Source organism: Lissotriton helveticus, chromosome 7, assembly GCF_964261635.1.
Source record: "Lissotriton helveticus chromosome 7, aLisHel1.1, whole genome shotgun sequence".
Classification (NCBI taxonomy): domain Eukaryota; kingdom Metazoa; phylum Chordata; class Amphibia; order Caudata; family Salamandridae; genus Lissotriton; species Lissotriton helveticus.
The window spans coordinates 1,724,909,612-1,724,925,809 of NC_136068.1; the positions used below are offsets into that span (position 1 = coordinate 1,724,909,612).

At 45.6% G+C, this 16,198-nt stretch overlaps 1 protein-coding gene across 1 annotated transcript; it reads left to right on the forward strand.

Moving 5' to 3' along the window:
* The first annotated feature begins 3,045 nt into the window (after window positions 1-3,045).
* LOC144770703 (interferon-induced transmembrane protein 3-like) lies at window positions 3,046-12,430 on the forward strand. Its single transcript, XM_078655430.1, has 2 exons — window positions 3,046-3,549; window positions 11,402-12,430. The coding sequence occupies exons 1-2, from the start codon at window positions 3,181-3,183 to the stop codon at window positions 11,579-11,581; spliced, it is 549 nt and encodes a 182-aa protein (XP_078511556.1). The 5' UTR covers window positions 3,046-3,180; the 3' UTR covers window positions 11,582-12,430.
* Window positions 12,431-16,198: the final 3,768 nt, after the last annotated feature.

A 16,198-nucleotide genomic window follows, 5' to 3' on the forward strand; every position in this document is an offset into this window, starting at 1 on the left:
CAATCAGCAAGCAATACGTTGATGCCAGCCCATAGCTCAATGTGCTATATTAGAATGATTGTAACTATGAACTCCAATTAATAAAAGGTTCTCTGTGGCAAAAGCAGTAACTCACTGAGCTATCTACATAAAATATAAATCTGCGATCTGCATGTTAAACGTTGTGCTTTGCAGCAGGAACATTAACCCTCTGAGTTACTTTATCATGAGTCAAAACTTTGACTAGACATATCACAGATCTCTCCATCAAGTGCATTAAACACCAGAGTTATCAGGCTGGTGACAATTATCGCAACAAAAAAAGAGGATGGCTGGAATGTTGAACGTTGTCACACATTCACCCCCAGTCACAGATCTGGGTAAAATCCATTGTTTTTTTGCTCTCCATGCCACCCCAGTCTGAATCCAGCCATATGCAAATCAGGCTTGACTCAGCTCCCCATGGGAACAGTCCAGCCTACACTGCCAGGCCAGGTGTTCCCTGAACCAGAAAACAATCATCATGGGACCAGTTTGGGGTATCATCCCTTATCAGCCATGCTAACTTGAATCCGGTGGAGTAGCGAGCACAGGACTCACATGTGGGCATGCCCATCCCACTTAGAGCAAAAATTGCAACACAAAAGATGATGGATGGAATGTTGAACTTTGTCACACATTCACCCCAGTCACAGATCTGGTATAATCCATCGTTGTTTTTCTCTCCACGCCACCCCAGTTTGGATCAAGCCAAATGGAAATCAGTCTTGACCCAGCTTCCCACGGGAACAGTCCAGCCCAAACTTCCAGGTCAGGTCTTATCTGAACCAGAAAGCAAGCCTCCTGGGACTGGGTTTGGGATATCACCCCTTATCAGCCAGGCTAACTTGAATCCAGTGGAGCAGCGACATGGGACCCATGTCTGGGCATACCCATCCTACTTAGGGCAAAAATTACAACACAAAAAGATGATGGGTGGAATGCTGAACATTGTCAAACATTTACCCTCATCACAGATCTAACAACAATTAATTTAATCCAGATCTGTGACAGGGGGCTGAATGTTTGATTTGTTCCGCATTCCGTCCATCATTTTTATGTATTTTTTACTTTGTGACCTTTATCCCCTGAAAAATGCCAGCACACAAAGATCTCTTCAGTCTGCTCTTCTTCGGTCTCAGCCTATCATGCAAAGGGTTTCCCCTTGAGCTTGGTGGCTGATGCGACGGCAGCGGTCACACCACCCTAAAGCTGACACTCTTTCTGGGCTATTGTTCTGAGGTCCATCACTAGTCTGTCCTCAGCATTCCATAATCCCCATCTACCGACACTCCTCATCTCTCTTACATAGCCAGAACAAGAGGGTTCTGGTTTTGCTACCAAGGGAATAAGCCAGCCTACACTGGGATGCTGCCTGCACATCGCTCGCAGGCGGCCGTATAGCACTCAGTATCCATCGCTCTTAAATCCCTTAAAGTTAGAGGTGCAGCCCATATAACTGTTCCTCTCACAGCTGGCTTAAGAGCCTCCCACGGTAGGAGCAGGAAGTCAAGAGAGCTCTCATTGAACTGAAAAGACTGCTGGGTCTGTTCACTGCTATCTAACTAGAGGAGGAGGAGTGTGGCTCACTGATTAGAGCGGCAGACCCTGATGCAGAGGTCTGGCCCAGGACCAGGGTTCAATTCCCGACGCGGCAGGGTCCTGAGCCCAAAATGTCCACGGACTCAATAATTCTCGCCTCGGTGCCTATTCTAATCATGGGGTCCCACGCTGCAACTCTGGGCAATAGTTGCTTAATCTCCCCAACAGCAGCCCACCCCGCTGCGGGATGCCTGGCTTTTACCCTGGGGATACCCAGTAGGGGTTATCTCACAGGGAAAAAGCCAGGACGGGTTCCCAAGGCAAGCGCCTTGATGCCTTCGGGTGATACGTGCGCTATATAAGTCGCAATACATACATACATACATAACTAGTGCTTTTTTATTAAGCAAAAGATTCCTCTTTTCAACCATAAAACTTTGGAGATAAATTATATAAATTTAGAAGGTTGTTATGATAGCTGTAGGTATCTCAGTTGGAAATAACTTTAGTGTAAGCATTGCTCCTGCTGGAGATAGGTAACTAGTTAAATTGTTGACACTGGATCCTGTCTTTCCATGCTTCTGTGATTGACCGCAAACTTTTTTAATTTTGGGCAAGTCACTTTATCTCTTTTTGTCACAAACTATTAATCTGTGGAGTGAAAAAATAAATAATCGAAATAATTATTATGTGGGCTGATTTACTCTGCGTACCGACTACCGATGCAAAATGTTTATTTTATCGTACTTTTAAGAAAAAAATGTATTCTGCATTGGAAAGTTGACTGAAAGTAAAGCGAAGCAGCGTTTTGCTTTACTTTACATAGTGAATGGGAATACTGCTAGTAATGAGTAACCCAGTGCTACCTTATTTATCACTCAAACACAACTTTAAATATATGTTTGAAATTCAAAATTTTTCCTTCAAACATTAGCTAAGGAGTTCACAAAACACATACATTTACGTCTCAAATACACACTTTTAAATGTTGGTGTACAGATATTAATTCAGCCAAGAAAAATGTTCCTGTTTGGTAGGTGGGGCTACTTACAGGTGACCTGAGGGTTGTCCGTTGGAGAAGCTTGTACTAGATATTACACATTTGGGACTGTAAGTACCAGAGTGCAAGAGAAGAAAAAAACAACGGAGCTGGTGTATTAATAAACTTGACATGGACATGAACATTCTGAAGGAAGCTGCCGGAAGGCACAGTTGTGTTGTGCCGAGTGAGGGGATTTAAATATCTGTGCTCAGAGATAAGGGACAGTAGTTTGGGGTGTATGGCAGGACTGGTGCTCGGTGTATGGCAGGACCGGTGCTCTGGCGACCCAGTCGATGTTTGTAAAGGGTGCGTCTGAGGCTTGTTTCTCGCTGCCAGACAGCAACAACTTCAACCCACGCACATGAAAAACAGCAGGGCCACTTCCTGATCTGCAGGTTGGGTGTCTGCCGGTCAGATAACAGTAGCACGACCAATCGGTGCGCAGATTGCGGAATGAGTCACCAGACCGTGATTGTGCGGATTTTCCCCAAGTGAAACACTAAGTTCACAGAACAGAGAGAGGGAGGGTGGGAGACTTTGAGGCAGAGAGGGGAAAGTTGAAGAAACACGCTTTGAACATGGAGAACCCTGGGTACGAGAAGGACAACCTCAAGGGCCCCCCGGGATATGTGACCCCCGCCGGGCCCCCACCCTACGGGGCAGTGAACCCTCCAGGTGCCCAGCCTCCACCCCCGACCCAGTACTACCAAGGAGGATACCCCATGCCTGGCCCCGGCGGGATGCCACCCATGAACCCACATTTCCAGGGCTACTCCCCGGTCTACGGCGACGACCAGAGGGCGCCCATCGACGTCACGGTCACCCGCACCACCGTCATAACCCCGCTGGTGGTCGCCAGTCAGCCGGACTATCTCTGTTTCTCCATCTTCAACCTTCTCTGCTGCTGCCTCCCGCTGGGCATTGTGGCGCTCATCTACTCGCTGAAGGTGAGTTCTGCGGGCATCTGGGCGCAGCAGTCTTAACTCATGAGGGAATACACCTGTCCGCATGCCAGGGGGCATGGCGCCTGAAACAGAGTGACATACCACAGTATCAAGAGTATATCCCTCCATTTCTTCATATGTATACAAGCCGTCATTATTTTATTGGTGGTCTTAGATGGTATGGTGTATGGACTATGATGATACATTATTAAAGGTAGGGCTCCACTCCTCCCCCACCCCCACATATGCAAATCACCCAACTTCCGTGTGGTCTTAGAAGGGCACGGCTTGATCGGCAACAAATCAAGAGGACATATTCTTTCCCCACATTGATACCAGTGGTGCTGTTAGAGGCACTGAGTATCAGACCACCGCATCCATGACCACCTCAGACGGAGAGTCTGCAGCCAGGTCCATTGGAGGGGTTTTGGCTGCGCTTAGGAAATGTGAGATTTTCCGCTGCCCCTGTTTGCTCTCAGGATGGCAGCAGCCTTGGTTGCTGTAAGAGCGATCTGGCGCCCTCTCGTGGTAGCAGCCTCAGAGACTGCACAGCCTTGCCTCACCCTTAAAGTGGTGGCTATCTGTGGAGAGGTCCCCTGAGCTCCCAGCCCGCACGCCTCTGCCGGTGGCCTCATAATCTGATAGTGGCCTTTGTGAGGCGCAGAAGATGCCCACAGCATTGGTCCATACCCACTGTACGCCTGAGCCACGAGAAAATTGCGATGCATTTTTTTTTGTGGAGTGTTGCTTGAGAATTTTTACTCGGCACAGCTCTCATGCTTTCCCTGGGGCATACTATCAAGGGCTTTATCTCCACTTTAGAGGCACTTTTCGCCGCTAAAGGGGAGATAATGCCATCGCCCTATTAACAAGGCAGCGCAAACATGCATTAGCGCATGTTGGCTGCCTTTTTAGTAACGCCTCACTTTGCATCGCTAATGAGATGCAAAGTAGGCGTATCTTCAGGAAAGAACAGGGGGGTATATTATCAAGGGGTTTATCTCCGCTTTTTTGGCTTTAAAAGCCAAGAAAGCGGAGATAAAATTATCTCCCTATTACCAAGCTGTCGCTAACACCAGTTAGTGACAGCTAATAGGAGATAGCGACCATCTTGGGCCCCGCTTTGCATGTCAGTGATATTTATCACTAATGACATGCAAAGTGGGCGTGCCAAGATGTTAGCGACTGGAAACAGTCGCTAACATCGCTATCTCCTATTACCAACTTTTGGAGATATTCGCGCTAAGCGCGAATATCTCCAAAAGCTAACACCTGCCCTGAGCAGTTCTTCACCATGTTATCCAATGGGAGGTGGATAACATGGCTAAGAGCATTTGCTCGATAATGCATGAATATCGCTGACTTTTCAGCGATATTCATGCATTGCGGCCGTTTTTTATCGCATTTGCGATAAACCTTGCTAATAGCAAGGTTTATTTGCGATAAAAATCGCCGATGTGCGGCGATAATTTTTGTCTCTAAACAAGTTAGAGACAAAAATTATCGCTAGTTGTTGGTAATATGCCCCAGGGATATTGATCCCTAACCGCACATCGCGGTATCAACAAGCCGGCCCAGACAATGCGCAGCGATGAAATAAGCTGCGCTAACCGCTGACATTGCCGAAAACTAACGTCTAGAAATGTTCAGCCTTAGCCATGTGCATAATGGGAGGTGGATTGTAAGGTTACATCCACTTCTCCCTATTATCAACATTTTACTCAGCGCAATGCTGACTTCGCAGCTTTTCAGGCGATATTGCTTTAAATCGCCGTATATCGAAGGTTTCACATCGCCTGTTAGCAAATCGTTGTAAATGCGCCACATGGCGATGTGAACCGGCGATATACGACGATAATGCAAATCGCGCTAAGCTGGTTAACAGCCCCTTGATGATATCCCCCTAGTCTCTTGGGACATATCATGATATGTCACTGGTGATGTACAGCCAGAGTTGGACTGGCCTGTAGGCCAACCTGGCAGGCCCAGAAGGACCTGTTTGAAAGAACAGTTTGTGGGCTTGTTTTGTGAATGTGTGCCGGACAGTTTTGTAGTGGGTCAGTTCTTTTCAGATTTTGTGACTGTGTGGGGGCTGGTGTTAAAGAGATCTTTTCCTGAATGACTAGGATGCAGAGCTGTCTGCACCACTCAGGAAACAGTAATTTGCCTTAGGCGCACAAAGCAATGCAGGTTGGGAGATACACATTGTATAGGTGGATATGCCCCATGTCTTTGCGGGTGTGTGATAGCAAGTGTTGCAGCTGTAAAGCCCCACGTGTAACCTGATTGTTGCACCATGCCCTTTTTGCAGGATTATCCCCAAACTTTTTGCCTTCCTCCTGTATTTTTTTCCACCTGTTTTTGTTGGTATTGGGACTCTGGCACTTTAACACTGCTATTCAGTGCTAAAGTGCACATACTCTCTCCTTTTTTTGTTTTTACACTTGTTTGGCATATTTAATTTACCTGTAAGTCCCTCGTACAGTGGTGTCCCATATACCCCGGGTCTGTAAATTAAATACTACAAGAGGGCCGGCAGCCCTGCTTGCACCACCCACAGAAGTAGCTTTTCAAACCTGTCTCAGGCCTCTGCCACTGCAGGGCCTGCAAGCGCAGTTTACTGCCACATTGACTTGGCATTTGAAGATACTTACCAAGCCTGAAACTCCCCTTTTACTACATGTAGGTCACTCCTAATGTAGCTGAAAGAAGAATTCCTTTGTAATATACTTTAAAGACTCATATCACGTAGCTATCCATACATTCAAACACTCATCCTAATCACACAAGGTCTAACACTACTCATCGACCCTGTGCGTAAGGGAAATATAAACATAAACCCAAGGTAAACAGTGCAAGGCCAATTGCACGAACCAGAGGAGCTACGTGACATCATTGCACACCGATGAACCCTATCTGTGAAGGGTTGTCGATATTTGATCTTAGTGTGACCCTTGGCATGCTCACTCCAGGTGGGGGACTGGGCACAATCCTTTACCCTAATAGGAGAGTACCTGCAATCTGGAAGATGGCAGGCACTGAAAAGTGGGCTTCACCTCGAATCCCCCACCTGAGGGGCGGGGTTGGCACACACCTTCTGGGCTGCTCTAATTTTTCCCACCTGTCTTCTCACTGAAAAGGGGGTGAGACAGGAAAGGGGCCTGCTCCTGATAGCAGGAGAGGCTGGGGTGTCACGTTGGAAATGCAGCAAGGCCTTTGAAGCTCCACTGCCACAGTTGGCTCTTCCTGACCTGGAGGAGATGTGAATACCTCAGCCCAGGATAGGCTTTCTTTCTGGGCTCAGGGAGCAAATGCTCGCACCCTAGGGGTTCAGAAACATCTCTTGTGGTGGCAGGCTGGTGTCTACCAGTCAGGCAACCCACCAGAGGCTGGTCATTTTTCTGGGGGCATCTCTATAATGCCCTCTGAGTGCATTGTATAATAAATCCCACACTGGCATCAGTGTGGTTTTATTATGCTGAGAAGTATGCTACCAAACTTTTCAGAATTCAGTAAAGCCATTATGGTGCTGCAGAGTTTTGTAATGACAAACTCCAAGACTTTATGACTTTACTGCACTTACAATATATAATAATGGACTTAGACACTGTAGGGGTACAGTGCTCATGCAACTGTGCCCTCACCAGTGGTATAGTGCACCCAGCTAGAGGGGTGTCTTACCTATACCATCATCAGTGGGTTGCAGGCATGGCACACATGTTTGTGTGCCATGTCAAATCTTCACTTTTCTCCGCACCAAAATACGCAGCCTGCAATGGCAGTGTGTGTGTGTGTGTTAAGGTGCAGGACCTCTAAGGGTGACACAATATGTGCTGCAACCCTTTGAGGCCTTCCCTGGTCACAGTGCCCTTGGTACCCATGGTACCTTTTACAAGGGACTTACATGTGGCCAGAGAGGTGCCAATTGGCGACACAACGGTACAATTTAGGGAAAGAATACTGGCCATGGGAACCTTTTTGGAAGGGACCCAGGGTACATCAAGGCAAAGTGCATCAGAAATCTGGCATAATATGTGTGGGGGTATTACTGCAACAGAAACCCACTTTCCTACAATGCGTTATGCCTCAAGCCAATTACAGGATTTTCTATACCTTGATATTGTGTAATGTATGTCGTTTTTTTGCCTCGCACTCTAAGGATAACGAGTACTTATTTCATGATTTTCATTCATATGTATAGTAATGAAGTTTTGATGAGATGTGCAACCTAGAACCATGCTCTTATTGCACACATTGTGATGTTTGTGGTTGGCAAAGTGATTATAGGTTCATGTTGTTTTCATCTATGTTTTATATACAATACCATGTATTTTTATATAATATTGTGTGGAATCTTTCTTTTGGGGATTTTTGTTTGTGGACATTTTTGTACAACACACACTGGTGTGTGTGTGTGTGTTGTGCACACAGTTTACGATTTGCTTCTGGGATAAGTCCGACTGCTTTGGCCAAGCTACCAAGGAGGTGAACAGGGGTTATCTTGGGTGTGTAACTCCCTTACGCTAACTAGAGTGGTGAGTTCTGCCTGGCTTAAGTGCAGACCTTAGCCAACCAGAAAATCTATTTCTAACACTGATAATCACATGTTCTAATCCTAATGAGATGGCACAGTTGCCTCAAAGCACTGAGTATGGTAGTAGAAATATAGAAATAGAAAAGTGGGACCTGGAAAGAGGTGGACAAAGTTGAGGGACTGAGGTAGGTTCATTGTGAATGCTATTATTTCCAACAATCAAGTAATATATGTTGAAAAATCACAGTTGCCTCGATTTGAAAACATAAACCACTTTTTTTTTTACTACCTGATAAGCAAATGAGGGCCATTTTTATACTGATACGCAGGGCTGTTTACGGCCCCAGCCAACCTTGCGTAAAGTAGTGCTTTTAATGGGGTTTAATCAAAGGGAGGGAGGCTCATATGCAAGCTGTACCAGAGAGATAAAAAAGGATGAGAAAGAAACAGCAAAGTGGGCATTAATACAGAGAACGAAAAGCTTGGTAATGATCTACAAAGATAGGCATAAAAGTAGTACCTCAAATTAAAGTGCGGAAAAAAACAGGGATAAGGACACAAAAGAAATATAGACATACCTGCAAGAGTGCATTGAGAGAGGCACTCAAGAGTGCAGGGGGCAAAATATACATCTAGGTACAATGCAGAAGTCTTGTATTATTTTATTCGTGTGTGTTTATACATTGCTGCTACAACACCTTGGGTATGAGTCCCTATTATATATAACAAATTCAACTGGAAGATGGACTCACATCCTTACAAGTAACATTGTAAAAGGGAAATGCATGAGAGGAGAAGGAGGAAGTGGCACGCAGGGAGGCGGGTGATGAGGAACTGAGGTGAAAGAAGCAGAACTGAGAGCAGGGAATGGCCATCTAATGACAACTAACTAGCTGGATTGAAGAGCAGAGAACAGATAAGCCTTTGAGGAACCCATGAAGGAGGAAGATTTTTAGTTCCTGAGGAAGGATATGGGGTTGATTGTTTTCATGTCTCAATAGGACGAGTTCTCAAATGCAGCTCCATCATCATGTGATTGGCAGCCTGTTTTTGAGGGTTTGTGTTTCAACAAGTAGGACGCTCTGAGATCCCTTGATGGTCCCGACAATGTCAGCAAGGTGAACATACAGCCTTGTTTGTTCTGATGAAACCCCTGTCGGCTTCAAGCGGGCACCACTCAAAGCTCTTTTAGGACTGCGGCTATGTGAGTCAGTGTTATTGAAGATAATACTTTGGTTGTGGTTTAGAGAGCTTTTAAGTGGAATCCACGCATGGTGGAATAACATGGAAAGATTAGGAGGTGAATCATATTTAGCCAAGACTCAAACTAAACAGAAGTTCTAACTTCTTATGAGCTCGCACATGTTTGATGCGTGTGCAGTAACCAATCCGTAGCGATGTAGCATACGCTCTACAGTACTTGGATAGTATCTGAAATAAGATATTCCATAAAGCAAGTTATATGAAATACATTCTACGAATGTTGCTGTTTTCGAGCAGTGTTTCATCTGAGAGGACATTTTAATTGGACTGTTCTGTTGGGATTACGAGAGATACATTTTGTTTTTGTAGAAATTTGGGAGTTTAGATAATAGGATGAAGAATTTAGAATTGACTTTTTTGGAATGGCAAAAGCGTCAGACAAGTTAGCAGCTGGTGCAGCATGTCCCTCCAAAGAGGTACTCATTGGAATATGTCTGCTCTCCTGGTGGTCGTGTGCCAGACCAGCACCCTTAATTAAAAGCTCATCTGTATTTTTAGTCTTGGCAGCCGGGCTAATGAGAGGTACCAGGGTAACCTGAAACGCCAGGGGTAGCAACAAGCGAGGCCATTTCAGAAATTGAACTTGGGGCTGTCAGAGTTCTGCATGTTAGTTGTGATGGGCGCTTCTCAGTGAGCGAAATCTTTTGTAGCCCAGTGTCGTGAATCAATGGAATGGGGTAACTTTTTGATGAAAACCAGGAGAGGTGGGTCCAGAGAACACGAGGCCGAGATGCATGGGAAGAGGTAGCAGGTTACGATAAATAGGTTGGTTTAGAATATTTCCATTGAGAGCTCTGCAGCAGAGTTACCAGCCGCGGCCGGTATATTTATAAAAATAAATAAAACGAATTTCGTTGCACACACTGCATCACCAAATGCGATGCAGTGTGTGTAACGAAATTCGTTTTATTTATTTTTATGTGTACTTACCTTTTAAAGTCCGTAATCCAAACATTACTTCCCCCCCCACCCTGCCCCTCCCCCTCCCCACGGCACCGCCCGGCCGGTACTGCCACTACCGGCCACGGCTGAGAGTGACTGTCCTTGGCTGCCATATTGACTGGTGACCTAGGTGAAATCTAGCACAATAACCAAGTTCTAGAACTTTTGCACAACAATGAATGGTGGTATTACTTTAAGTGATTTGGAGTTTTATTCAAATGTAATTTCATAATTAATGTACCATGCTTAAAACAAGGCACATGGCGTGTTTCTATTAACATCCCTATGTTTATCCAAGCTGACATTTACACAGATATGCACAATAAGGGCCAGATGTACAAAACGTTTTTGAGGTTGCTGCAAATTGGGCCGTTTGCAACCGCAAAAAAGCGTTTTTTTAATGTACAAAGCCTTATCTGCAATTCGGTAACTTAACATTGAGTCGCAAATTGGGTTTGCGATTCGGTATTATGAAGTGGCATGTTTAGGGCGTCCCATCCTAGTACTGAATCACAGTGGTATGTATGAATGTTTTGCGACTGAAATGTGGTCGCAAAACATTCACATTTTACCACCTACTTCAAGGAGGTGGTAAAAACATTTTTAAGACAAGGCAGTGGTCCCTGCTCTTAAAAAATGGAAAGAAAATGTTTTTTTGTTTTTTTTAAACGCATCCCATTTTCCTTTAAGGAAAACGGGCTGCATTTCCCAATAGAAAAAAGATTGCTTTATTTAAAAGCAGTCACAAACATGCTGGCCTGCTGACCCCAGCAATCCACCATCCCTCTGATTTTTGCGATTCTCAATGGCTCGAAAGCCGAGACTTACCTCATGAGGTCGGTCTAGTTGCGACCCACTGGGAATCGCAGAAAGTATAAATCACACTTTCGTACATTGGTGTTTGCAATTACCAAATAGCAAATCGCATTAATTTCCTATTTGGTAGTCTCAAAAGATTACGTATGTACATCTGACCTTTAGGCACTAACATATACTAAATTGACGTGTGCAACAGAGCTACTGAGCCAAGCACCTCCAAAAAGAAACAGGCTATCATATTATAAAACTTTCAGATGCAGACAAGCTTTACCTCACCAATTTTTTCTTGTTTTTTAGACCCAGGACTGCAATGCCAGAGGAGACCTGGTCGGGGCAAGACATAATTCCGAAACAGCGCGCACAATGAATAGAATCGCTTTTGCCTTGGGATTCACAATTTTTATCATTTATCTGATCTGCGTGATTGTGCTGGTCATCATTCCTAATAACCAACATCTCAATCATCCTCTTCACTAAATCATTGGCAGTTAAGGTTACTACTTATGGATTGGGATCAGGTTTAGGTTAGCATTGATTAGCTATAAGGAGGAGGAGGAACATTTGTGGTTCCCATTGGAATGGAGTCTGTGTACACTTTTTTCTAATAGAGATGTCAGTGGTACCAAAATTATGAGATATACATCAGTCATAAACCTGGGGATCCAAGGTCAGATAGGATAGGCATTAATGAAATTAGGAAGGGTTAACATAATGGGTGCTGTTAAATAAGAGCCTCAGTGGTTGGGTACATTTAGGTCTAGCAGACCAAGGCATAAGGCTAGGCAAGTCATGTTTACAAAGACCAAAGGATGAGATGAGTTTGTATTTTGTTGAGAAGAGTCGAGTAGCCTTAATGCTTGATGCAAGATCATATATGCCACTGGAAACTTTGAAAAAGGACACAAAGAATATTTCTGCAGTTCTAATTGGCTGGCCTGAAATGGACATCATGCCAGCTATGGTTGCCTGAAGATCCATCCAATCATCACTCATTGAAGAATGTTCTGAAAGCAACTATTGGAGTACAAATATAAACAAGAAGTGGCTGGACCAATCTGTGTTCTGGGTGTGAAATGAATCAATGTAAAGCTTCATTTTCAATTGAAGAAATACTGTTTATTTTAATAGAACCATTCTAAGGAAGTCGGCCACCAAGAGTGAAGCAGCTGCCCTGTTTTATGGTGAAATCTTCCCAATGAGCTAACACCATTTCCTTATGATTATTTCTTCCTGCCATTTATAAATGATCCCTTACTTGTTCAAATTGCACTCTTTGTGTTTCAGGATACCAAAGTGTAATAAAATTGACCCATTATGTGTGAAAAAGCTCCATGACACTTTACTTGTACACTTCCATGCATCGTTTTGCATATATTGCCTCCTTGTGTAGTGGAATGTCCCCATGTGCCATGAAGTTGAAGTAAAGCCATAAAACTATCACCCTGAGCCCTTTCGTCCCCAGAAACCTTGAACCACTCATGTAAGCTCATACATTGTGTTCACCAGCCTTGACCTATTAGTTTTGAAACTGCATCTAGTAGCCATGAATTGTCCCTTATGAGATTTGAAGTCACCTGGGCAAGGTGTCAAATTAACATCTTTAGTCATTATTCTCTCTGAATGCAGTAGCAACCCGCCTACATGCTTTTCAACTTCTCAAAAGCCATAAATCAGTGCTTCTTATCCACTTGACTTCTGTGGACCCCCAGTGATTCACCAATGGAAGCCGGGGACCCAAGACTAAGTGATGTGTTTATTTTTTATTTATTTATTTTAGTGTTTTATAGAGCGCAAACCAGACCCCTGAAGGTATCAGAGCGCTTTACAGGGTTGACATGTGGTATACATAAGACTTAGGAGGGGAGGGAGCCATTGGGATAAAGACAGGTAGAAACAATATATAGGGAAAATAAGCAGTCTCAATACCTGGATACATTTGAGATAATAAATAAGTCGATACATTGAACAAGAAAAAAAGCAGTCTCAAATAACGGGTGGGATGCCTGGAAGAGCCGTGTAATGCCGTAGTGGTAGGTCAAACCAGGTTGCAGAGGTGATTGTAATGTGAGCGTTAGGAGAGGAATTTGCCCATTAGGAAAGTTTTGGCCTCCTTTTTGAAGCGTGCAAAAGACGAAAGTCTTCTGATGGCGGGCGGGAGTGAGTTCCATATTCTTGGGGCAGCCCCGGAGAAAGCCCGATTGTACGTTTTTTTCTGAAGCGTTCGGGTTGGAGCACAAGGTCTCTGGCATACCGAGAGTTTCTGGCTCCTCCGGATATCACGAGTTTCTGGGTGAGAAATGCAGAGGACTTGGAGTAAAGGGCCATGTAAGTGATGCAAGCCAGCTTAAATTGGATTCTTGCCTCAAGAGAAAGCCAGTTCAGAGATTTAAGGTGGGGTGAGATGTGGTCGAATTTCTTTGAACCAGTTAGGAGTCTGGCGGCTGCGTTGAGACAGGCTTTCAAAGGGGCCAGAGAGTTCTTGAGTAGACCTGCAAGGGTAGAGCATCCATATTCTAGTCTGGAGATGACTAGTGCCTGAATTGCCATTTTTAGGTCTGGAGTGTCGAGGAAAGGTCTCAGGTTTCTAAGGTAGCTCAGGTGAAATCTGGAAGTTTTGGCCATCAAGTTGATATGGCCATGCATGTTCAAGCTGCTGTCTAGGGTAATTCCAAGGGATTTAGCAGAGTTCACAATAGTAGGAGAGCAGTTTAGCGCTGTGATAGCCTTGATCCATTCTTGAATGTCTGGTTTTGTTTTGGGTGGTGAGATTAGAAGGAACTCAGTTTTTTTTTGCGTTGAGTTTGAGCTGGTTAGAGGTGAGCCAGTGAACAGTCAGCTTCAAGGCCTCTTTCAGGCAGAGCAAGTCCTCGGGAGAAGTGATTTTAATGTAGATCTGTGTGTCATCAGCATACATGTGGTAGGAGATATTGGCAGTGCATAGCACCTCTGGGAGTGGTTTAAGGTAAAGATTGAAGAGGATAGGGGACAGGGTTGATCCTTGGGGGACTCCAACCGTGATCGGAGAGGAAGCGGATAGATTGTCATTGATCAGGAGTCTCTGTGAGCAATTCTGGAGGAAGGACCTAAACAATTCAAGAATGGTGCCATCCAGGGCCATCCTTTTGTGGTTAACCATATCGAAAGCTGAGGATAGGTCAAGGAGGATTAGGAGACAGGTTTTGCCTTGGTCAAGGGCTTGGGAGACATCATACACGATGTGGAGGAGGGTGGTTTCCATGCTGTGTCCAGATCTGAACCCGGTTTGGAAGTCAGCTAGTAGGTGGAAGTTAGTGTTGTGTAGGCTCAATTGCTGTTGCACACATTTCTCCAGAACTTTAGCTAGAAGTGGGAAGTTGGAAATAGGTCTGTAGTTGTCAGGGGAAGCAGGATCTAGCGTAGGTTTTTTGAAGCTTGGGATGACTTGGCCTGCTTTAAGAGAGTCAGGTATCGATCTCTGTAGGAGGGAAGCGTTGATTATTGCAGTTCAAGAAGGGATGATGGCCTGAGAGGTGGCGGCTAAGCAGTTAGATGGGAGAGGATCATTGAAGCGATTGTTAGTGTTTAAGGATGATGGCCGGTGGCTCCTCACGGAAATGGAGTACATATGATTCCCAGGGCTTCCTCACAACCCTGGCCGACACCTGTCCTGTCTTTAACCCCTCTGATAACATCGACGGAATAGAACACGACATCGGACTCTGGCTGAGGTCGGCCAGCGACCACTTTGCCCCCCTGATCAAATTCCCCCGCACTAGGCATCATAACTCCCACAGGTGGTTCTCTGATGACCTCAAGCAACACAAATAAAAAATGCACCAGCTAGAACGTATCTGGAGATGCGATTACTCCAACCCAGCCAGACAGTCCTACTTGGTTGCGCGTAAAGAATACAAAACTGCCATCAGCCTAGCCAAAATGGAACACTTCTCCAACAGGATTTCGTCGGCGGTCAACAAATCTAAGGAGGTGTTCAAAGTCATTAACGAACTCACCACAGACGACAGAACCCTCCCAGCCCAGACCCCCACTCAAGAGGCATGCGACACTCTCAATTCCTTCTTTGTGGAAAAGATCACAAAAATCAAAAATTCTATCCCTCCCCTCCCCAGCCATACCCATTGGACACTTCCTCTAACAATCCCTTGACCCTTACCACCTTCCCTGCCCTGAACCCTATCTCATTAGCGGAACTCACCACTCGCGTGAAATCTGGCTCCCCTAATGACTACTGTCCGCCATCTGTTTTGCGGAGCATCTGCCTCAACCTTCCTGACTGTATTCTACCCTTACTGAATGGGTCACTTAGCAGTGGCACTTTCCCTAGTTCTTTCAAGGAGGCCATCCTAGTGCCCCTCCTCAAGAAACCCGGCGCCGACCCTGTGGAGCCTTCGAATTATCGCCCCATCTCCCTTCTTCCGTACTTCTCAAAATTAATGGAGGCCCACGTCACTCGATGTCTGTCAAATTTCATCGAATCCTCCTGTCACCTCGAGCCCAATCAAGCCGGCTTCAGACCTGCCCACTCTACTGAGGCCGTCATTCTGGCAGTCCGAGACACACTCAGGAGCAACGCGGACGCGGGGTCCCACCAAGCCCTTGTACTCCTAGACCTGTCGGCCGCGTTTGACACGGTGGACCATAACATCCTCCTCCACCGTGTCGGACAGGCAGGCATCCAGGGTACCACTCTTAAGTGGGTCGAGTCCTTCCTGACTGGAAGAACACAGGCGGTCCCCGCCTGGGCCCCTACACTGCAACAAAAACCTCCACGACCTGCGGAGTCCCCCAGGGCTCCTCCCTCTCACCGCTTCTGTTCAACCTATACCTCCGGCCCCTGATCCACTCTCTTCGGAAATGGGACATCATTGTCTACAACTATGCTGACGACTTACAGATTGTCCTCCCGCTCAATTCACCTCATGCCATTAATACGTTTCACGCAGTCATGATCCACATCCAACATTGGATGTACCAGAACCAATTGAAGCTCAACCCCGGGAAAACTGAGCTTCTCCTCCCTGGACTCAGCCATGCTCACTGGGGCCCGCAGTTTTGGCCCTTGGAGCTAGCCCCCCCCCCCCAGCGCCGGCAAAA

What these genes read in the sequence shown, in the direction of transcription:
- LOC144770703 (XM_078655430.1), top strand. Translation starts at nt 3,181, where the DNA reads ATGGAGAACCCTGGGTACGAGAAGGACAACCTCAAGGGCCCCCCGGGA. An exon ending in CGCTCATCTACTCGCTGAAG is followed by an intron (nt 3,550 to 11,401) that starts GTGAGTTCTGCG and finishes CTTGTTTTTTAG; the next exon opens with ACCCAGGACTGCAATGCCAG.